At 36.3% G+C, this 23,938-nt stretch overlaps 1 protein-coding gene across 1 annotated transcript; it reads left to right on the forward strand.

Moving 5' to 3' along the window:
* Nucleotides 1-24: 24 nt before the first annotated feature.
* Nucleotides 25-23,051, forward strand: NOP14 (NOP14 nucleolar protein). The gene is made up of 18 exons (XM_014936110.1): nt 25-222; nt 2,226-2,360; nt 3,198-3,339; nt 3,780-3,925; nt 4,356-4,493; nt 6,016-6,138; nt 7,326-7,457; nt 8,893-9,196; nt 10,498-10,628; nt 10,875-10,960; nt 12,620-12,755; nt 14,674-14,775; nt 15,566-15,719; nt 17,652-17,811; nt 18,618-18,765; nt 19,698-19,816; nt 21,039-21,194; nt 21,530-23,051. The coding sequence occupies exons 1-18, from the start codon at nt 25-27 to the stop codon at nt 21,627-21,629; spliced, it is 2,610 nt and encodes an 869-aa protein (XP_014791596.1). The 3' UTR covers nt 21,630-23,051.
* The last annotated feature ends 887 nt before the right edge of the window (nt 23,052-23,938 follow it).

Raw genomic sequence — 23,938 nt, forward strand, 5'->3', positions numbered from 1 at the left:
TCCACGCAGGCAGCCGAACCAAAAATGGGGAAGGCAGCTAAGCGGAAGCGAAAGGCCCCGGCACCCTCCGCAGCCAAGGGCCCTGTCAAGTCAGCTATGGCCATGGTCAAGAGCAACCCCTTTGAGGTGAAGATCAACAGGCAGAAGTTTGACATCCTAGGGAGGAAGACCAAGAATGATGTGGGGCTGCCTGGTGTCTCACGGTCCAAGGCCATCAAGAAGGTAAGAAGATATCAAAAATTGGGAGGAAGGATGGCACCTATAGATGTAATTGTGGTGGAGAGGCGATAAGCCTGGAGCCATCCCGGGGTGGTAAGAGACTGCCTCCATCGTGCACAGGAGGAGTAGCTGGTCACCTCGCCCTGCTCAGATGATGATGAAGAGCCTGCTGGAAATGTCTGCTTCCAGTGCAATCCCCAGGGTTCAGCAGTGCGAGTCTCCCTTATCACATGTGTGGGAATATTCTCTTTTCAGATTACGCAGGTCTGGAATACAATGGCATGTGTTGTTGGCAAGCAAATGCTGGACCAGAGTGCAGGTGGTTGTAAGTGGTCATCATGTTGGTCAGTTTTGGTTGCTGTGGGATGTTAAGCTTGATAATGGTGCAACTTTGTTGTAATAGTGAAAGCTGGAGAGGGCATTAAGGTCAGAATGCAGTGAGAAATGTGTAGATACAAAGAAACTACCATTGATTTGGAAGACATGCAGATGACTTTTCTTGCAGTGGTTAAATAGTTGCATTTATAGAAGTATGTTGGGATGCTAAATAATGAACTGTCCTCATTGCTCTCTTAAGAATGACCATTAAACTTAAAAAGAGTAAATATTTTATCTTCCATCCTTAGGCTTTTTTAAATGCCCCTTTTTTGTTCTCTACTGACATCACTAGTTACCTGACCAATATATGTAATGTATAAGGGAAAGCATTATGTCATACTATTCGTCTGGGATTCCAGCAACCTACCCGATCCCTGAGTGAAGGACTGGAATTTTTTTATGGTCTATCCCTTCAAACAAACCAGGAAAGAGTTTAAAACCTTTGTAGAGTATGTTAAAGTCTTTTAAAAAAAGCATAATTTGAAAGTTTGCCCCAAGATTCTCTCTGACGTTGCATACAATCTGTTGTAGAACAGAATTTAAAGCACTTACTGAAAAGAGAAGTTCATTTTAAAAATTGTACAGCAAAAAGCAATTTTATCAATGAGAGAGAATATCAAATAATTGATAAACAAAAGTGCTTTTCTGTATCTAAGGTATTAAGAGATAATAAAGTTCATGCACAGTGTTTAAGCTGTATGATAATTGATGTATTCTGTGGAAGAAGTAAATAAAAGGTAGAATGGGCACAGTAGTAGATGAGTTCTGGTGTCAGTTACTGTGGCTTCTGAGTCGAGAATGCTCAGTGAGGCTGCAGAGGCCTGTTGTAGGAAACAGCCTTTTCCTTCAGTGCTGCAGTTTGTGAGTTCATGGTATTATGAATAGCAACAGTACCTTTCCGTAAGATTCTCTTAATGTGTTTAAATAAACATGGAATTTTTTTTCCAGTTTTTCCTTTAGAAACTGTATATCATCTTCAGCGTAAAATTCTAAATTAGCTTTCAGGCTTCATTACTATTTGCCCAGATTTTAGAAAACTTCATGACTGCTTAATAGCACATTTTAAAGTATTTGGGTTTTATATAATAGTAAGGTAAAGCAAATGCTTGTCATCACTGGCATTGAAAAGTAAATCTGTCTCCTTCCCTGTGCCATAAGTACAGCACATGCTACCATATAGCTCTGCTAAACCTCCTTTGCTGCTTTGATGTGAAATCTCCACGCGCTCAACACAAAAGCAGAGCTAAATGTATGTACCCAATTGGGGTTTTTAATGTCTTAGGTGATAAGCCCAAAAGAGGTTCAGCTGACACTGGGGCTTTTTTTGCTTTCTTTAATATGTTATTCTTGCATACTAAGCTTCAGACAAATCACAATTCTTCCGTGGCAATACAGAGTTTTTATATGTGATAAAATAAAACTGAGCTTTTAAGAGAACTTAATGACTCTGCATATATTGTGTGAGCTTCCCATCTCTTTTCTCGTTAATTTTTACTTCTCTTTCATTGCATTCTGATAAATTAGATTATGTTGCCACGATACCATGTAGCCTTTTTTGCCTTGGCTTCCAAAGTAGTTACTCTCTTTGTTTTTTAATTTGATCTCCCCTTTTTTTTTTTCCTTTCCAGCGTACCCAAACATTACTGAAAGAATACAAAGAAAGGGAAAAGACAAATGTGTTTAAAGATAGGCGTTTTGGTGAATATAACACCAAAATAAGTCCAGAGGAAAAGATGATCAGACGATTCGCTTTGGAAAGACAGGTAAAGTATAGGTATTTAAAAAAAAAACAACTACACACCACCAACAACAAAACACAGACACACAAAAAAAAGCCCACTACAAACATTTGACTTTTTAGGTTGGGAGTGGCCTCCTTAACAGAGGGTTTGCAGGGTAATACTTTCTTTTTGATTTTATATGTTTGGCACTTCTATAAAAAAGCAATTTTTTGTGGCAGTCCAAAATTTTTCATGAGAACTTTCTGGTTTTGCAAGACAGTTTTTGAAGCAGAAATTTCTTTGAGCACTTTTCAGCACTGATATGCAAAAATGCCAGTTTTAAGCAGTTTCATTGATTGGTTGCTTTTCTTTGACTGCTTTGACTACTATGGTTTGGGAATTGAATTAGAAGGCGGCAACCACCATCAGGTACACTTTGAGATTCCAATACAGCTGTTGAACAGCAGCCATTTTGTCTGCTGTCTAGAACAACTCTGTAACTTACTGTCATTCTGTAATGTGAATTTTAGAATATTATGTGCAGTGATGCTCCTTCTGCTTCATCATACTCAGTCTCCAGAACTGAGTAGTGCAATATCATATTCTACTGATCATCTACTGTGTAGGTTACAGTCAGTTTCATTAGGCTCAAAATGCAACAACTCAGAATTGAGGTTACTGATTTACAGCAATAGTAAAATGTATACTGATATAGTAATGTATTTGAATGAAAGGATTGGTTTGGTAGTATTCTTAAAAACAGCAGAACACTGGAATAAGAATCTCCTCAACTAGCTTTAAAAATACAGCGTTTATTAATTTGTTGCCTGGGAACTACAAACCTTTTGTTGTTTCATTGGTTTGTTTTACTATTCTTAGCAAAATTATGGAAAGAAGAATATCTATAATCTTAATGAAGATGAAGAATTGACTCATTATGGCCAATCTTTGGCAGAAATTGAAAAACTAAATGATATTGTTGATAGTGACAGTGACACAGAAGAAAGAGGAACGTTGTCAGGTAAGACATGTCAGCTAGTGTCCCACTGCTTAATAGTCTTATTCACTGCTAATTTGATTGTTGGTACATGTACATAGTTTGTTCCATGCTGTGTTTCAATGAGAAAGAATATTATATAATTGGTTGGGATGCTTAAGCCAGATTTAATTACTTTGTAACCACATGTAGAACAACTCTCTGGATTCTAGCAGATGTGAAATTGGAACCTAAATACTAGTTACAGTGCTGAAAAAATTCACATTCCTACCTCCTACAAAATGTTTGTCAGTGTGTTGGGTGTCTCTTTTGGTATGGTCTTTTCCATAGGGATGGCAATAGTACATAATTGATTCAATAGTTTTAATTGCTCCCGTTCTCAAAGAATAGGGAGAGATTGTCCCAGCAGCATCAGCAATCATGTGTGGATTTAAAAAGGATTCACAATCTACTTTTTCTTCTAGCTGAGTTAACTGCTGCTCACTTTGGAGGGGGTGGAGGCCTCCTCCGTAAAAAAGCATCAAGTGGGCAGCAAGATGAAGAGGAGGAAAAACCTAAATCTCGGAAGGAACTCATAGAAGAGATGATTGCCAAATCTAAACAAGAAAAGGTGAGTTCTTAGACCTGACATATAAATGAGCATGATAAAGAAGCTGTCGCAATTTCTGTCTTTGCAGAATAAAATAGCAGTGGCAGAGAAAACAAAGGAGATGGTTGTCTAGGAGAAGAGTCCAAGCTCCTTGAATGAAGTCCCACTGAATTTGTAGACATTTTAGGATATGCACTGAATATCTGCCATTCTTTCATACCCCCAAATCTTCCCTTCTGTTGACTCCTAACTTGTTTTCTGTATGCAGCCCTTGTGCCATTCAGTGTAACTCTATACTGCTTCTTCCACAAAGAATTTTTACACCTTTAAAATATTAAATATTTTAAATTATTTGTTTGCTAAAGACATCATTTTGGTTTTATGCCGCAAATGCCGTGTTGTGTTCATCTGGATGTAACTGCTGCATTTGTTTTGTTTTGTTTTTATCTAGCAAGAGAGGCAAAGTCGGAGGGAAAGTGCATTAGAACTCACAGAAAAACTTGACAATGACTGGAAGGAAATCCAAACGCTTATGGCCCGCAAAACCCCAAAGTCAGAGAGAAAGGACAAAGAAGTAGAAAAACCCAAGGTAAGGTTTTGGCTAGATTAGTTTCTTTTGTTCTGCTAATTTGTGGATTTGACTTGTAGCGGCTGAAGTATAAGGCAAAGTTCGTCACTTTGTAAAATAGTGTTGCCTGCTATTCGTGTTAAAGGCATGCTGCAGTTTTAGGACACTTTGGTTTGTTGGAGTCATATATGGTTTTATATAATTTATCTGATTTTAATTACTTGTTGCTTTTCATTAGTTATCAAATCTGAGAGAGGCTGCAGACTGAACAATACTGTTGGCTACAGCTTATTTTTATGGCACGTACATTTTATTGAAGAAAAAATTGTTGAGAAGATAGACTTAGTTTGAATGCCTTTGCAACTTTTATTTGACAACAGATGTTTCCTTGTGAATTGGGTACTGTGTCATCAAAAAGGGAATTAAAATATTCAGCTTTTGAATAGATATATCTTACGGTCTCAAAGCTTTTTCTATCATTCGTATTTTATACTAAGGGAAATATTTTTTAGATCTAAGAATAGGCATTGTAATATGTTGCACAATTATTTTTTTTCTTGTAGAAATTTTGTATTATGTTGCAGAACATTGTGAATTTCCATTTATTCCTTGGCAGTAGTATTCAGCTTTTGAATAATCAAACTAATGAACTCCTCTAATGTTAAAACTGACCTCAAATAAGAAACAGAAGATACTGGATCAAAAGTTCATATTTTGATGTATTGATTTTTGGGTTTTAGATTTTTCATAACACGCTGAATACGCTAGTATGTTGGTAATGTGGCATCTTAGACAAAGGATTTGTCATCATAATTTGCTGAAAGCAAGATTTGATTCCCTTGCTTCATATGTGTGAATCCAATTTAAGAATTATCAAGGATGCAAAATGTGAATTAGTAGTGCTCTGTAACCTTAATATTGCATTGGAGAAATTTATCTAGTCATCCAAAAGAAGAAATATTCCTAGAACTGAATTTTAGAGAAGCTATATGGTTTAGTGACTGAAGCAGGTATCAAGAAGACTGTTCTCTAGTTCAGTGTAATCTCTGCTAGTAACAGTTTTCCCAAGTACGCTGCTTGAACTCACTGAATACCAGCATCCCTGTTTTCTTTAAGATAAACATTTATGTAACTAAGATAACAAAGACTTAGCTCATGTCTGACAGTATAAAGTGAGATGTAAACTACAAATTTATTTATTCTAGCTGCTTTGTGAGAAAATGGTATTTTATTAATAAACAGTATTTTAAATTTTTTCAATTAATAAGTAAACCAGTTTTTATTTAAGGTACTATTTTAAGTTTTTTCAGTTGTGAATAACTTAAATAAAGGGGGAGGAGATTCCAGAAGAATATCTATTCAAGTGTTCATTCCAATCCTTGTCTTAATACTGAGTTGAATATTCCTGCGACTTTCTTTGGAAATCGTCTTTTCCTTATATCTTAACAGTCATATTTCTTAGCTGTTAGTCTGGCAGAGGGGTGGCTGCAAAGCAGAATAATAATACTTAAGATAATAAACAATTATATAAATATTTTTTTAGCCTGATGACTATGATATGATTGTTCGAGAACTTGGATTTGAGATGAAAGCGAAACCTTCAGAAAGGATGAAGACAGAAGAAGAATTGGCAAAAGAAGAGCAGGCACGACTCCAGAAGCTGGAGGTATACCATTTATGGTTTAGTTTGTTTTCTGGCCTGTCTTTTGGGAGTGACTGCTTATATTCATTGCTTGACCTTAGATTGAAAGTGGCTGTACTAAAACTGCAGTTCGTCAGAGGCTGAATTCAGGAAATGGTCTGTTTGTGTTGTGTTTGCAATCTGATACTACAACAGAAAAACATTGACTTAGTACGTGACTAGTAAGGTTTATGAAATGAGTTGTATCTTTCTTCAGTAAAAAACGTAGTAACACTGCGATTTGCCTTTAAATGTTTTAAATTATTTGGAGTTGAGAGGTGCTTCTCAGTCAGTATGGGGGAGTATCATGTTGCACAGCAGTTGAATTAATACACTAGCAAGTCATTTATTGTTTTCTTCTGGTATTGCAAAGGGTCTTCCAGGGGTAGCATGTATATAGCTTTGCTTTGCAGAGAAATAGGTTTCTCTTGGGGAATGTTTCACGCTCTTTCTATTATGTGGAGATAAGACTCATGGAAAGAATGAGTATTTTGGTAACTGATTCTCTCCTTTTTTTCTTTTGATATACTAAGGACATATTTAGGACCATGGGGATTCAGTATGTTCAGGTTACCTCAGAACAGCTCAGTAGTAATAACAGAACGGAAAGAAGGATTATTTTTTTTTCCTGTTCTTGTTGTCTGTCTGGTTGCCCAGGTGGAAATCCTTTTGTAAATGATTGGTTCAGATGTTGCCCATTGAGTTTAATTACAAATGCAGTATATCTTAAAAATCTTAGGAAACTCCAAACTAACTACAAACTTGTTACACATATGGGAAATGCAGATAAACACAGCAGAATTATAAAACATTTTAGAAGCTTACATTTTCTAGTAATGATGCAGTGTTTCATAATAAGCAAAACAGATACATTTGAAAATGAGAGAACATAATGCTTCTCGTAAACCCATTTTTAAAGCCTTCAAAATAAACTAATCCAATTGTGTATGTGCTCTTACCAGATGGCACTTCCCACAAAAAATAAGGTATCATCAGGTTTTGCCCATAATTTCTCAAGTTGCTGTTTTTTCTTTTCATCTGCTTCTGAGTAATCCCAGTTAACCTTTTTTTTTTTTCCCCTTGATTTTCCTAGCTGTAGTATTTGAGGGATCTTCCATTCTGGTGTAGTTACTTGGTTAATCTAAATGGCTCACATCTGTTCTAAAACACAGGCAGATCGACTACGTCGAATGCGTGGACTAGATGAACAGGCGAATAAAAAGAAACCCAGCCATGTGTCAGCTGATGATCTAGCTGATGGCTTTATCCTGGATAAAGATGACAGACTTTTGTTGTCTTACAAGGTAAGGTTTAAAATTTCAGAATTTTCAGAGTTCTGAAAAGAAGATAAGAAAATCAGTTTGGAAGTGACCTCTGTGGAGACCTCTAGCTCAACCTCCTGCTTAAAGCAGAGTCAACTATGAAATCACCAATTTGCTTGGGGCTTTATCCAGTGTGTTCTTGTAAAGTCACCAAGAGCAGAGGCTCCACATCTTCCTGGGCAGCCTGTTCCACTGACTGTCCTTTACCATGAAAAAGCTTCTCTTTATATCCAGTCTGAACATCTCTTGTTTCAATTTAGGCCTGTTACTTCTCATTCTCCTGTTGTGAACTGTGAAGACCGTTGCTCTGCCTTCTCAGTACCCTTGTTGGTACTGGAAGGTGGTTATTTGGTCTCTAGCTCTGCCTCTCTTCATAGGGCAGGTGCTCCAGCCCCATGACAATTTTGGTGGCTTTCTGCTGAGCCGGCTGCAGTTTATAGATGTCTTTATTGTACTTGAAGGCCCAAACCTGGATGCTGTATTCTATGTAGCCTTACAAGTGTCAAGTAGAGGGGAGTAGTTGTTTCCCTTAATCTACTGTCTATACTCCTGCTATTACAGTAACCCTGTGTGTTGTTAGCCTAATGGGCTGAAAAGAGGGTGTTAGCCCTTTCTTTTGTTTGTTTGGTTTTGTTTTTTAAATTTCTGATGTATTTGATACAACTTCCATGAAATTTCATCCTAAGGATGAGTGGGTTTCTGAAGAACTCTTCCCCTATGAAGTAGCTTTGATTAAGGTGGCAGAACAGTATAATGTAGTGAGTCACCCTGACTGTGGTGTATGTGTGTGCATACTGATCCTCCCAGCCTGTTACATGTAAGTAGCAAGGGAATTGCTGTTGTCCTTGAAGGGGAGAATACAAACTGTGAATGGGATTTTAAAATTATGATTAATAAAATCAGGATGGGAACAAATATTTACCTGATATGCTATCTTAATATAAAAGGATTATTATATTTTTTTAACCAAGAATGCTTCTGTAAGTGATGTTGAATTTTTTTCATGTCATCTGCTAGTATTTTTTATTTTTCTGTTGATTCTTTTAGTTGTCCTATACTACCTCCTATTCTTCCAGTTTCTTAAAGCCCCTTGGAAATACCGTATTATTCTTATATCTGTATGCATGTTCTCACCTTAAAATCCCTTCTTTGCCAGCACTGCTGCCATTCAGTGCTTGGTCACTGCTTTGAGCAACCTGGTCTAGTGGGAGGTGTCCCTGCCCATGGCAGGAGAGTTGGAACTCAATGATCTTTAAGGTCCCTACCAACTCTAACCATTCTGTGACTCTATGGTTGGTCAGGGTAGCAAGGCTCAGATCCTGTTTGTCTGTATTTAATGATGGTTTTGCATGGTGATTCTGGCAAGGTGCTGTCACTTTTATCACTGTTTTAACTGGCTTATTTTCTCTACTAACAGGATGGAAAAATGAATATTGAAAATGAAGAGGAGGGGGAAAAAGATGAGGAGGAAGAAGAGGAAGGTGGGAAGGAAGATGATGTGAATGAAGAAGAAAGTGAGGAAGAATCTGCTAATGAAGATGAGGAGGATAGTGCTGCTGATAGCCACGCTGATCTTGAATCTGACCTTGAGAGTGAAGAAGAAGCTGCAGGGAATAAAGAACAGAAGAAACACAAGACAAATGAAAACAAATCACAAAGCGTGGAGAAACTAGATCCGAAGATGGAAGCTGCCAAAACAGAGCTTCCCTACACGTTTGCTGGTAAGCAAAGGACTGATCCAGAGATCCTTGTTGTCTTCAGGGGGTTTATAACCAGTCTTTTTCTCTGCCCTATAGGATCTTATATATTCCTGTTCATCCACTAAGTTTTGCTTCATAGTTGTCTTCTACTATTCCAAGAGTAACCAGTAACGACTGTTCTTAGTGATCAGCCCTAACCATGCTATGAGCAGTGGGAACCAGATCTGTTTCACCCCAGCACTCGTTCTGCTCCTCTGAGCAGCCTTAGAATTGAAAGATAAATAATGGGGAGAAAAGTGAAAAGATCTGTACTTCTTTCTGAAGGCCAACACATCCAATCCAAAGTGTTTTGCATAAGGAAAGCCAGAATAGTATTCTATTATCTATACTTAAATATAAAAAAAAAGGTTACTTTCTCTAGTGTTTGGACTGACATATTTGTCAGAGAAAATGCTTGGAGAGGCAGGATTCTGAGGTTTAATCCCTGCGATGTAACATAGCAGCTATTGTTAAATAGAGACACTAAAAGTTTGACTCCTTTTGGGTCTGTGCCTAGGAGGAAGGAGGCGGCACGTTTCAAATAGTACACAAAATGTTCATTAATACTAAGCACATAATGCATCTAACTATTGTCCTAGTGTAGATTTCTCTAACAAAAGTATCTGTCGCAAGATTAAACAACCTTTCAAACAACTTCCTTAAGTACTTGCATTTTTCCATTAAAAGGAGATAAATTATATTACACAAAGCCTTTTAAATTCCATTCAGCTCTTGCTTTAACCAGAAAGCAGTCATATTAGAATAACTCAAAAAAACCCAGGATGTTTTCTAGCATATGAACTTAGGCAAACATTGAGGTTTTATTCTCTTATGCCAGGTTGAGATTTTTTTAAAGTTATTTTCTGTTAGTGGCAAGGTTCTTACTTTTCTTAATATCCTTCATACGAAGCTAGTTAGGTGTGAATTAAACACAGAGCTAATTGTATTATGGTAAATTTATGGTTGAATGTGTGCTTACGTGTAATTCTGTTTCATGTTTGTCAACATAGTTCTTCTCAGCTTAGGCAGCACATACAGAATGCAATGAATGTTAATTGTTCAAAAACATCTATGTTATTTTCTGACCTATGTTAATATATATAATGTTACATATATGCTGATAGGTTATTAGTGTTTAAAAGGTGATTATTTAAAAGCCGTATTTTTTGGGTTTTTTTTTTTATGATAACACTTTCAAATTGGAAATTTGTTAGATGTTCACTTGAATTATATATGTTAAGTTTGAGATTTTTGTATGGTTGATTTTTGTTATTACGTTCTAGTTCCTGAGTCCTATGAGACATTTAGGTCCTTATTGGCTGGAAGAACAATAGATGAACAGCTTCTCATACTGGAGAGAATTCAGAAGTGCAATCATCCAAGCCTTGCAGCGGGAAACAAAGCAAAGTTGGAAGTATGGTGCTTTTGTTGTTTTGTTTTGTTTTAAGGTTTAAAATTAACTTTGAATTCCAGATTACGTTTTAGTAAGTAATCAGGAAGCGATATAAAACATACATGCTTCTGTGTTGTGAACAGCAGTAGAATCAACATACCACTCTCATTTTCTAACTTCTATATCACTGTTCTTTTGTGCTGCTTAAGAATACCTACAATGAAAAAAAAAACCTCTAATAATTTTAACATATTGTGCTTCTTGCAGAAATTGTTTGGCTTCCTTTTGGAATATATTGGGGAGTTAGCAACTTTGGATTTACCAGAGCTCAGAACAATTGACAAACTGGTCCTGTAAGTAATAATCCTGTGGACTTTTTCTCCTTTACATTTTAAAGGGAAAAGCAACCTAGGGTAAAACATTTAGCATGTTGTTTGTTTTGAATAGTTCTGTAGGGATTCTAGTTCACTGGTAACTCTCCAGCCCTATAGGGTTTTAATTTTATTTCATGTATTGCTTGAGCTGTTAATTGTACCAAGACATTTTCAAAACCTTGGAATGTATTTTTTGATCTGTAAAATGGTTTTGATGGGTAGTGGATAAATAATACCACACATGCACGCAAACTTCTGTATATGAAGTTATTTAGACTGCTGATTAAGGATTTTAAGCTTTGCAATGAGGTGTGCAGTTCCCTTTGCAATCTTTGTTCTTTCCATGGGTTTCCATTCTATGAATACACTCGGGGAACTAGATGAAAATTGAATTAAAGAGTGTTATAATAAGCTCATACCAAAGTTCAAAATAAATACTTTGCAGGAAGTTATCAATTTAGCATTGTCTTCAAATACCTGACAGGCAGTTATAGTGACAAGAGAGCCAAATTTGTCTCAGAGGTACACAGCAAAGGACGAGAGTCAGTGGACACAGGCTGCAACAAGGGAAATTCCAGTTAGATGAAAAAAAAATCTTCACAGCAAAGGTGCTGAACATTAAAACAGGTTTCCCAGAGATGCTGTGGAATCTCTGCCCTGAAGATATACAGAGCTTGACAAAGCCATGAACAACCTGATCCAGCTTTGAAGTTAGCCATGCTTTGAGCAGGGGGGTTGTATCAGATGATTTCCAAAGACCCCTTCCAACCAAAATTAGTCTCCAATTCCTAGATTGATTTTGCAGGCCAGTCAACTTTCTTTCAATAAGTTATTTGCATGTAGTTTTCACCATATGTTTTTTATTTCCTGCTAAAGTAAATAACTTCTAAAAAATCTGTTATGTGCAGCTTTAGCATTCATTGCTGTGTTACTTCCGTCAGCAAGGGGAATGACCCGTTGATACTGTCACATGTGCTTGGGTTTTGTAAAAAAGTGTAAACACATTTTGTTTGTTTTTTGGAACTGGGATTTATTAATACTGCTACAGACATTTTAAACTGAAACTAATGGAGAAACTCTGATCAAACAGATGCAGAGTCCTGACTGCATCTCCTTGTAGGCACTAACCGTAGGCCAGAAGCTGACCTAACTTTGTGGGTATTTTTTTTTCCCCTCATTTTAAGTAGTAATCTTGCTAACTACATTGCTGCCTCACATGTTGTTTAACATTGCCTAGGAATATTTAGAGTAGTGGGCTGCCTAGTACGTGCCAGCATACCTCAGTGAAGTAAAATGAAGAGTTAGGGGATTCAGAAGGATATGTTTTAACCATAGCAGATGATTTAGGAGTGTATTTTAAAGTTTTAAATTATTTTTTATTGAAGATTTAGAAACTACCAAAACAAATATTATCTCACAAGGCCTAATGAAAAGTACATGTCTCTGTAAACTAGGTGTTTCAATAATAATCTATGTAGTGGGGGGCTATTTCTAAAAAAAAGAATAATTTGTTTCAGGGATTTGTTATTGTTATAATATAGATGGAACACAAGAAATCTTCCTATAGGTGCTTTAAATAATTTTTTTTATTAAGATCAGTGCTGTAACTTCATCATAACTTAAATTTCTTGTTAATAGGCCATTGTACAATCTTTGCCAGATGTTTCCTGAGACAGCCAGTGGCAGTATTAAGTTTATCCTTCGAGACGCTGCACATGACATGGAAGAAGTAATTGAAGTCAAAGGCCGTGCAACATTTCCAGGATTAGACACGGTAACGAATGCATAATGCTAGGAAAATCAGAAAATCTCTTGTTCTTTCCATTTAGTACAGAAATGCCAGTAAATGAGAGATGACGTTAAATTTAATTTTATATTTTGAAGTATGTAATGAACTATTAGCATCTATGACTTTCTAAGTTTCTCAGTATTTTAAATTCTCTCTGGAGATAAATTGTAACAACAAAAAACCCCACAACAACAAAAAACCCCCTGAAAAACAAACAACTCCAACCAACCAATCCCCTCCACATAGGTTCTTCAGAATACTAGTGTGGCTCTGTAGTAGTAGTAAGAAGACTAGATCTTAAAATTGCCACTCCAGTTTTCATAGCAGAATATTCTTTGCTTTCCTGATGAAACATGGTAGTTCTAGAGGTAATTCCAGGAAGTAGTAGTATTGTCACTTATGTCCTCATATCTCTAATTGCATTAAGTGCAAATGTTTTAAGAAGTGCTCCTTAGAAGTGGACTATCTCCTAGGTTAACAAAAAATAACAAGGAAATATTATTATGGGTATAAAAATACAACATTTCTTAATACTTTATATATGATAATTGCTAAATTAATGACTCAGAAAGAATTGACCTTTCTTGTTTATATTAGTAATATAAGAAATTTCAGTGGCCATGCTAAATGTGAACAGGCTGCTTTTTCAGTGCCTACGTAAATGGCTGTTAGAGAGTTCAAGAACAGAGAGTGTGGAAAATGAGTATTTGTTTGTTGTAGTAAAAAGTTTCAAAGACAAACTACAAGTCAGTAATCCAAAGGCAGCTACTTGTTTTTTGTCTCCCAGCTTGATGAAGCAGTGCTGCCTTATGGAATAACTAGACTATTGAAAGAAAATAGACTGAAGGATTTGCTTAGAAGACTTGGTTCTTACAGCTTGGAAAATATTTATATTGAGTTCTTTTGAAGAGTCTTTATTCAGGATGTTTTGGATTTTGCAGGAAATGTATTGTACAGAGCTTTTAACTTCTATTTTTATTTTGTCACTGTCACCCTTATGATACCAGTCACACTTCTGACTTTCATTGTCTTCAGTGGACTTTTTCAGGTTTCGAGCCATCATTATCTTTCAGGGTGGAATTACATCACACTCCTGTTCTCAAGCACTTGTTTGAATGGACATTCGTTAGACCAGTTGCGTTAGTAGACCTTATATATGCCTATAGTTAATCCATCTGAAGTCTGGACTGGTATTTAGTAACCAAAACAGTCCAGGAGACTATTTGTTTATGACAAAAACTTCATAGAGAGAAACAGAGCAGAAACAATAAAACTTTAGTTGTGTCTAGCTTACTATGTAAATATCCACTTAGATAATTTTCAGAATTGCCTCGCAACTGATGTTTAACATCCTTATGGTCTTGACAGGAGGTCACTTGTAGCTCTCTAACGAGTCCCCTTCAGTAAAAGTGTATCTAATAGCTGTACAGTTCTTTTGGCTGCAACCGTTATTTGTTGATGTGTGCTGATGCCTGAGGATCCTGGTTACTTAATTGTCTGTGTTGAGGACCTGTTGAAAGGTGTCACAGGTCCTGTGTGGCCACTTGCTCATGTTTCTTGTGGTGTGAGAGTATGTGATTGTGGTGGGCTGAAGGGGGTCAGATTTTCATATGGAGTAAACAGGGTTGGGAGGCGTGGTTCCTTCTTGGTTGTTCTTTCAGCTGTCTCATTGAATTAGTGTGGTGTTAGACCTAAAATGGATATTTCATTTTCTCATCAAACTTAAACAGTCGTCTCAATTTAGGTCATGTATCATACCAGATTTCTGAAAATGATGTATATTGTAGTATTTTTAGAGTACTATATGGCAATTATTTATTCATCAGTTACATATGTGTAAAGGCAAGATCCTGGGAATAATGTCTTACTGTATTTTGCTTTACTCTGTTTTATGTGCTATCAGCTTATTTATTTGAAAATTGCATCTCTGCTGTTTCCAACTTCTGACTTCTGGCATCCAGTTGTAACCCCTGCTTTTATATACATGAGTCAGCTACTTACTAAGGTATGTCTGTGATGTTGTATCTGGGTATATAACTTAATTTCCTGGTTCTTCCTAGGACTCCAAATATATGTGTTAACATTGATGTATATATTGGAAATCTACTGAAAAGGCAGCTTTGTGTTTGCTGTAGTCACAGATAGTAATTGGGAGACAAAGTGAAGAGGAAAAAAACCTCGCAGAGTATAGTCTAACTCACAAAACCATATCTAATCATTTTTTCAAGCTGTCACACAATAATTCCATATATGGCAAATTACATAGGACTAATAGAATAGACTGAACAGTCTGAAATCATTCACTAATGATTTATCTTCCATATATTACATCTGTTCCTACTTAAGAAAGATATTTACTTTAAAATTGGCAGTATTTGTTTTCCTTGAAAATCTGCCTAATGCAATGCGTTGCAGTGCACTTAAAATACTTATTTTTCAATCCAAATATCCTGTTTATATGTTTTAAGAGTCTTGAGCTAGTTGTTCCATTACTGTCAGATATCCACGTTGCTCCGCGTTGTATTTATTTGTTCATTTCTGAAGAACTTACTGTTTGCAGTTTAGCACCTTCTAGTGGCTAAACCAGTTCTGACAGATGGGTTACTCAATTCTGCATACACTCTTTAGTGACGGCAAAGGAAAGCCAATATGTTTTCATTTAAGTTCAAAGGGTATAATTTTACAGATTTTATATGCATGCATTTAATATTTATACTTTTGGGGAGATCATGTTTTTGTGATCTAGAGACTTTAAACTGAATATCTTGTGCCTCTCTTATTTTTTTTCCTTTTAGTGTCGCGTTACAACATTGCAAGATGTTATTAAAGGGTTATTTGTATGCTGCTTGTTCCTGGAATATGTATCTCTCTCCAGAAGATTTGTACCAGAACTCATCAATTTTCTTCTGGGAGTACTTCACTTATCTCTACCCAAAAAACAGGCCCAGGGTGAGTTTGTTTAGAGGAAATGAATAATAAATTTTAGTGTTAGTTTATTTTTAAATTTCAATAAAAATATTTCACACTGAATGTATTGTTTTGAACAAAAGACCACAATCATCTGCTATGTTACCCGTACACAACCTTCATTCTTGGGCATCTTGTTGTGAACTAGATCCTCTAGTGTTGTTGGCAGGAAGGAAAGAACTGAAGTTATTAAAGGAAATGAAGTCATGTTGCCCACAGTGCAATATTTTTGCAATGTTGTTGTTCTAAATAGACTGCGTGTTTGGACTGTGCTCTGAAATTCATCGTCTCTAACAGATTCCCAGTGGGTACCCTGTATCTTCACAGGGAGGCAGCAGCTAGTGCTGCAGGTACCCTCCCTCCTCAGCTAATAGCTATACCACCAAGATAAGTGAGAGCAGTGTATCACAAATTTGGTATTTCTCCTTTTTATTTATTTGACATGGGTTTGTTGTAGTATAACAGAGGGCAGCTATCCCTGGATAGCAGGATTAGCCTGTGCTGTAACATAGCTGTGTGAACTTAGCAACTTGCACAGACAGCAGGGAGAATAAAACTTTGGATCTATATGCTAGCAAACAGTTTTTATTTGCCAGTCTTCCTTTTCCCTCTGGATTCATTTCTGGCTTTAAAGTTATTCTAGATCTGGAGCTTTTTTGTTGACAAGTTCAGTGACAATAATTCTCTTATAAGGAGCTTTGTCAGAGCATAGTAACAAATTCATGTGGTAGTGTCTCTATCTGGGTCACTCTGAGTATCACTTGCCATGTGTGAAGAGACTCTGCAGGCAGGATATTCTCAAGTGAAAAAAAATCAATTATTTGTTCGCAAACTAACAAGACATCTGGGATTTAATGAACTACAGGCTATGTATTAATATGTTCATCACTCCTGATAAGACACCTGAGTAGTCTCTGTTCTCTAGGTAGTCATCAGTGGTGAGGAAGGTTCAGCTTCCGTTGCTGCAGTATTCCAGTACATCTTCAGTAGTGCTGAGTGCTTGTCTTGCAACTCTCTTTTTTTTTTTCCTTTTAGGATTTTTATGCTTTTCCGTGCTGGCATTTTTTTTCTTTTGAATCCTTGCACTACTAGTGATCCCTTTCTCAACAAGTTTAGCACTGCAGTTTCACCTTTATTATCTTGTATGGCTGTACCCTACAGACTTTCTCCCGGCTGCTTCTCACAGCGTAGCAGTTTCCTCTGAAGTGTGAGCCAAGGTTACACAGCTGGGCTGCATCAGAGCTGAGCCCTGGAGTCTCAGGACACAGGCAGCTGAACTCTTGGAAGGAGTTGGGAAGAGGTTACAGAGTGGGTGGGTTACATAGCACTGAAAGTATTTACTCCTTTGTGTAATCTCTTAGGAATGTTTGATCTACAAAGGTTTTGGTACAGTTAGAATATAGGATTCTGAAAGACATGGAACTATTTTAAAATATTTTGCAGTAATTGATGATCAAGTGTTAATCTTTTTTATTTTTATTGCCTTTTGCAATACTTTTAACTTTAGTAATTAACATTGTTAATGATTTTGCACTAGTTAAATTTACACGGTGTTGATTTCTCTTAGCAGTGAGGAAAAGCTCTATAAAAGATACATTAGAGGCACAGTGTTCTCTTTGAGAATTTCTCAGTCAATATTGACGTTTTGAAGTTATCAACGTATCCACTCATGTTTTAAATATTAATGGTGGAAGTATTGCTGGTAAATGTGATGGTTGGGCTGTCAAGACAGAATATTTTAAAATGAGCACACAACTATGATTGTACCCGTGCTCCAGTGTTTTGCATTATTTTAGAAAAACATAATACCAATGGAGTATTTTTTATTTTATTTTATTATGATTAAAAATGTAAAAAGAGTTTGTGATTTTTCTTCCGTCAGAAAGCATGCTTAGAATTGTTCTTGTTTTTTAGGCTATACCGTAGTGCATCCATTTACACCAGTGGGGAAAAATATAGAACTGCTTTTGGTGAGTGATAAGAAGGATCTGGAAAGTTGGAAGAAGCAAAATCTGCCATTGAGTGTTGTAATGAGATTAAAGGAAACCAGCACAACAGAAATGAATCATATCAGGTACGTGAGTAATGTGAGCAGAAGAAATCCCAAACAGAGTGTCTTTTGGGTAATCTCAGTGACAGTGTTCTTGAGGAGTAAAAATAGGAGTAGTGAGTTGTTCTGCTTTATTTTTATGGCATTACTCTGTAGCGTATAAAATTGCTAATCTTTTGCCAGATGGTTATGCAGAGCACTTTTGGGAGTGCTGCGCCCTTCCATGCATTTTTGGTACAAATGAACAGAGGAAGATGATGTAGAGGCAGAGGAGGTGCTCAGTACTTTAAACTGTCAAGCTCTTCAGAAGCAAATAACTGTATTTACATACAAACTCTGTTGAAAGTGTTGCTAAAGTAATAAAACTTAAGTAATGTTCAGCCTCATTTTTCACCATGTGCAGTGTTACGGTATAACTTACTTCAGGGATGAGTAAACATTTTGTTATGAAGTTCAAAAAGAAACCCAAAATAATTAACTCTGTTTCAGTAAAGTTTTAGAACTTCAGAACTAGTACCTGGACACGTTTAGAAGTAGTATAAAAACTTCTTACTCTATAGAAGGGGCAGAGACACAATACTGGCTTGTGCTCTGTACACTGACATAAAGATTTGTTGCTAAAGGATTTCTTGGTTATTTGCTTGTAGTAGGAGAGTGAAATTTTTAGTCTGAACTAACAACTAGAAACAGCCTTGTAACTGGTTCTGTCAGGCAGTCTTAATAATAGACACTGCTAATGCTCCCAGATATAATTAGTTTCATTCTTCTTATTTGAAAATCCACTATGTTTTTTGCAAGTGAAATTGTTATATTCTGTTGTGCATTGACAGGTTATCATGTCTAGCCATGTGTTTTGACCTTATTAAAAAATGTGCAGCTCTGTATGAATCTTTACCATCATTCCATGAAATAATGCATCCTGTCAGAATACTTCTTACACAACATATACCAGTGAAAGACTATCCCGAACAAATGCAGGTATGTGTTCCTCAAGAATGAAATCATTTATATGACTGTTTTAATCATAAATTTTGTGTTGTTCATCTGTGCTTAAACAAACGAAAACCAAGTATAAGCATCGGTGAGGTTTTTTTTCAAGGGTCAGGCATTTGCCTCTTGTGCTCTTCAAAAATCACAGTGATGTTTCTGTGGAAAAACCAAAGAAGAGCGCAGGAAGTTTAGAAAATATTTTTTTTCCACTGTATCTCTCCCCTCTAATTGAAGAGACTAGCACTTAACTTGTAATAATGTAACAGTCTGTATTTATAAGCACAGTCCAGTCGTCCAGTTGCTCTTGTACTTTTGTAATGAATCTGTAAGACCTTGGTACAACGTACCAAACTGATAAGTTAGTATTTATAACTGTCTAAGTAAAACTAACATAAATATTCCTGGTCAGTTATCTTACTTAGAACAGGGCAATTGTTTATTTTTCTAGCAATGAGGTTCAAATTTTTAATCTGTCTCTTCTGGACATGGCAGAATTGTGCTCTCCTCAAAGAGGCATCATGAAACATCCTTAGAGAACAAGATTTTGTAATGTAAGTGATGCAGAATGGCCTATACTTTTTTGCCATCAGAATAAACAAATGAACAATCGTTCTTAAAATGACCCTGAAAGGCAGAGTCTGAGTAAAACTGGCTTTAGTCTTGCATCTTCCTCTGTTAGGGGAAACCACCTGCAGACCTTTGTTATTGTCCATGACACTGTCTTAATAGACTTGCAAAAATTATCCAGGCTGGAAGGCTTACAGCATTTCAGTGCTAGCAATGTTCTAATGAATAGCAGTGATTTTACCCAGAAAAAGAACATATGAGGAGAACACTACTGTTGATTCTATTTACAGTAGTTTGTGAATTATGGTGTCTTTGATATGCTTTTAAAATTGTAATTTGGTTTGCATTTTCAGGAATGGTATCACAGCGCTCTGAAAGAGCTAGAGAACAAAGTAAAACACTATACCCCATTGATATGTGAGAAAAAGAAGCCAGTGCCGTTGAAACAGTATACACCTAAAATTGTCAAAGTGTAAGTAAAGCAACACTTGATGCAAAGGAAAAGTGCATTTAAACATTAAGATTTTCAGCAAGCTAGAAGGATTTGGAAAAGAGGACATAAAACAGATAACTGTTTTTTCTGCTAGATCTTGTGCACAAATCACAAGGGACCAGCTACTTGGGAGGTAGAGAGGGAAAGAAAAGAGAGGGAGGAATTCTAAGAAATAAAGCAAAGATTATCTTGTGGAAAAAGTATCACTGCAAATCAACTCTTGCCCAATTGTTTCTAAAGGAATAAATTTCAAGATGAAGAGAGGTTGTTGTTATTATCTAGTCAGGTGCTTTACCAAATGCTCTATCAAGCATTCCAGTATGAAGAGCTTTGAGTAGTTCCTATGTATATGAACTATATGAAGGTGAGGGTTGATGGTGAAAACATTGGGTGATGCTTCACCAGTATAAAAGATGAAGCACATTGTTCCTGTACTCTGCATCACAGATCATAACAAATAATCAGTCAGAGTAAGTGTTCCTTTCAGCATATTTACGTGTCCTATCCCTCTCCCCCAGCCAAGCAGCTTTCTGCCTTCCAGCAGTAGCAATGACAAAAAACATGGTTTGGTTTTTTTTCCCTTCTTCACAGAGATTGCAAAGACCATGTGCATTTCTGTATTCTGTTTTGGGATTGAATTTTAATAACACTGGTTTGGTTTCACAGATAATAGACCAGTATTCTGATTCAGGAATTCTGCCCTGTATTGGCTGCTGACTGACTTAGCCGTGTCGGTTATCTACAGGGGCATAAATTCTCTGCCTTATTTATTCTAGTAATGGAAGAGGACAGCTTTCCTTTGCCGTACACGTATATCCCCGAGCAACTGATCAGACTTTTTCTGTAGAATTCATCTGCAGAATTAGTCTGCAAAAACTTAAAATATTATTGGGATGTTCCATCTTTCTCCAGACGTCTTCTACTCTAGCTTTTTCAGTCTGTCCAAAATGCAGGCTGCATATGGGGGATTGAAGTGTTAAGTGTTTGCTTGTCATTTGCATGATGATGACGACATGCAGTTAGAAGGTCTGGTGTTTTTCCAGTATGTTCCTTGGGCGGCTCCTTATTTTGCAAGTTAATTGTATAACATGCAGGAATTAAAATACTGAGTTAGTATTGGTACAAAAACTCACTCCTTATAAACATGAAAAAGTTGTTTTTGTTAAGGTGTTCTGTGCTCACACATACCTTCTCATTACAGTTTGGAGTTTGGAAGAAAGCAGGGAGGCAGCAAGCAGGAACAAGAAAGAAAACAGTTGATTCAGAAGCATAAACGTGAACTTAAAGGAGCCATCCGTGAGATTCGGAAAGATAACCAGTTTCTGGCTAGAATGCAACTTTCAGAAATCATGGAGAGGTAACGTAGCCTTTGTTTCAGAATCAGTTTGGGGGTTGCTCTGCTGTCTGTTCATTCCTTTGCTGCGTGCCAAGACTGACAATAATGATCAACCATATTAAACTTAAATAAAATTGGACAATTTTGGGAAAAAACAAACATTTTCAATAGAGATCATGTGAAGAGTTTTCAACTTTGCAGTTTCATTTCTCTAGTTTAAGACTATGCAGAATGCTATATTTAAAGCGTGTGAAATTTAGGAGTTGGTGACCTTTTTGTAAATTATAAATATACTTACGTATTTTCCTAATATAATCTTTCTGAAATATGTTGTATCTTGATTGTTTGTTTTACAGAGATTCAGCCAGAAAAAGAAAAGTGAAAGAGCTGCTTGGTAGCCTTGCTACACAGGAAGGTGAATGGAAGGCCATGAAAAGGAAAAAAGGGAAGAATTAATTTGGACTATCTACAGCAGGAAACTTTGGGTTTACTGTGATATAAAATACCCCAATCCTGTGGCTTTTGAACAGATTTTAATTGCATTCTTTGGATGCATTCCTTTTGAGGAGACAACATCATCAGATCTGTCTGAAAAAGTGAACCAGCCTATTGGAAAAATTCACATATTTTCATAAGGAAAATAAAAGTCACACTTTTGTATGTGGTATAGTTCTGTTTATTTTAATAATAGAGTATATTTGGGTGAATAATCAGAATTCTTGGGGGGGTGAGCAGATTTTAGTCTAACTTGAACTATACACACACAAAAAATGTAGCAGAAATCTTCTATTATCTTTTTAATATGGAATAATGGGAGGCAGCTCTCATAGTGGTAGTATATTTGCAATGCAATAACATTTTAATTAGTCTGTAGCATTGGGATGTTCTAATTCACATATTCAGTGGAAAAAAGGAATAGGCGTTCAAGCAGATGTTTTGTTAAAGCTGTATGTCCATTCATCTCTTTAGTAAGCTCTGAATTGAGCACAGCTCTGAAATTCTTAATAATTTAGGTTAGAATTCCTCAGTATATTCATAACTGTCTGTTTTAAATGGACAGTGAAATCCTTAACTCTCTTCCACATACTTTATCGTGTATGTCTAATTACTGATAACTGCCCAGCATGACTTTGGAAAATACCTGCTTTTCAAATAGAGCCAGTAAATACTTCTAATGCTTTTTTTATATATATATATATATATATACTGTATTTGTGAAGAAACATTGCAATGAGACAAAGAGCATCACAGTTATTTAAAGGTGCTAGTCTGAACTGGGTTCACTATTCAGGCATTCACTGTAATCTAGCTATTTGAGAAGTTCAGTGACAGTTGCTATGCACTGAAGAAAATTGTAATATTTTCTTGGAAAACTCTTAGGAAAATTAAATCTCCTTTCACAATAATATTCCAGTTTCAGTATAAAGAACATCCTGTAAAGAATGAGCTAATGGCCATGGCTCTTTACAAAAACGAACGAAAAAAACCCCATAACCTCTTCCATTTTCAGACACTGTTCCTAGATCTGACCTTCTGTGTTTTGGCCAATAGGTAACTCAGACATGGCAGCACTTATCTGCTGTTCATGAAGAGCACTTAAATGCTGGCAGTAAATCTGATTTAACAGTTAGGCCTGGTTATTTCAGATTGGCTTCAAAAGTTTTGTTCTGTGTTTTTTCCTGTTTGTTTGTTTTCAAATGAGATTCATAATGGAAGCAGAACTTAAAACTAGGAAGGGATGAGTTGAAACAATTCAGCTTTACATTAAAACTCTAATGACAAAACTATCTTTATAAGGTAAGTCTTGTTAAAAGTTTACATGTGTATGTTTCTTAAAAGAGAAAAGCACTTTATTTTAATAAAATTGCTTCTATTGAATGTCAGTGTGACCGGCAATGCAAGTAATGTGTGATTCTCATCAGCTTTTTTGGCTTGCAAAACTAGTTGCATTAAGTGTTAAAACAGGCTGGAGATGATGTACACGTGGGGGAGATACTCATGTCACATAAAAATTAGTAAGATTTCTGTGTTTGAAATCCATTCACATTTCTGAAAACAAATATATTTTCAGTTAGCCTTTCCAAAATCATTAAAGCCATCTTCTGAAAATTCATAGGGATGTCAGTATACCTCCTGTTTTATTTCCATTTGGCACAAGATGAATTTTTTTTCTTCTTTAGGAAAAGAAAAAAAATACTATCTTTAAAACCAAAACTTTTTGTATAGTTCAAGCCAAGATCTTAAGACTGAAGTAATGCGGAAGGAGCTAACTTCCTATTTTCATGCTATAAATCAGCTCTTTTAGTTTGGGGTTTTAGTCTCGGTATACTTCTCCTTTGCACAAATAAACTGTCAAAAAAGTATTATTGTATATTTATCTGACTTTATTTTTCCAACAGCAGGTAACTTCAGAGGATTTGCTCAGCAGGGTATTGGAATCACAGAGGCCCTGACAGCTGCACTTTGATTCCGAGGCAGTGATTTTTGATACCACTTGCAGCTTGTTTATTCCTCAGTAAGGGAGGTAATAAAGAAATAAGGGAGAGCCACGAGTAAGATGGGATGATAGTGTTTGCGGGAAAGAATGGGTTTTTTGGGACAAGAGAATGAGAAGAGGTATCTTGCAATGCTGTGGAAAAAAGATAAAGGACAGGGAAACCTCAGTTGATAAACGTGCATGAGTGATTCAGAATGCCAGATTTGAAACAAGCTGTGTTTGAAACTGCACTGAATGAAAATCTCTGCGTGCATTGTTACAAATTGTA

This window comes from Calidris pugnax, unplaced genomic scaffold (genome assembly GCF_001431845.1).
Source record: "Calidris pugnax isolate Ruff unplaced genomic scaffold, ASM143184v1 scaffold14, whole genome shotgun sequence".
Lineage (NCBI taxonomy): Eukaryota > Metazoa > Chordata > Aves > Charadriiformes > Scolopacidae > Calidris > Calidris pugnax.

Excerpts from the sequence above, each read along its gene's own strand:
- NOP14 (XM_014936110.1), top strand. The coding sequence starts at position 25 with ATGGGGAAGGCAGCTAAGCGGAAGCGAAAGGCCCCGGCACCCTCCGCA. Across the intron at positions 2,361-3,197 it reads GATTCGCTTTGGAAAGACAG|CAAAATTATGGAAAGAAGAA; the intron begins GTAAAGTATAGG and ends TACTATTCTTAG. Across the intron at positions 6,139-7,325 it reads CACGACTCCAGAAGCTGGAG|GCAGATCGACTACGTCGAAT; the intron begins GTATACCATTTA and ends TCTAAAACACAG.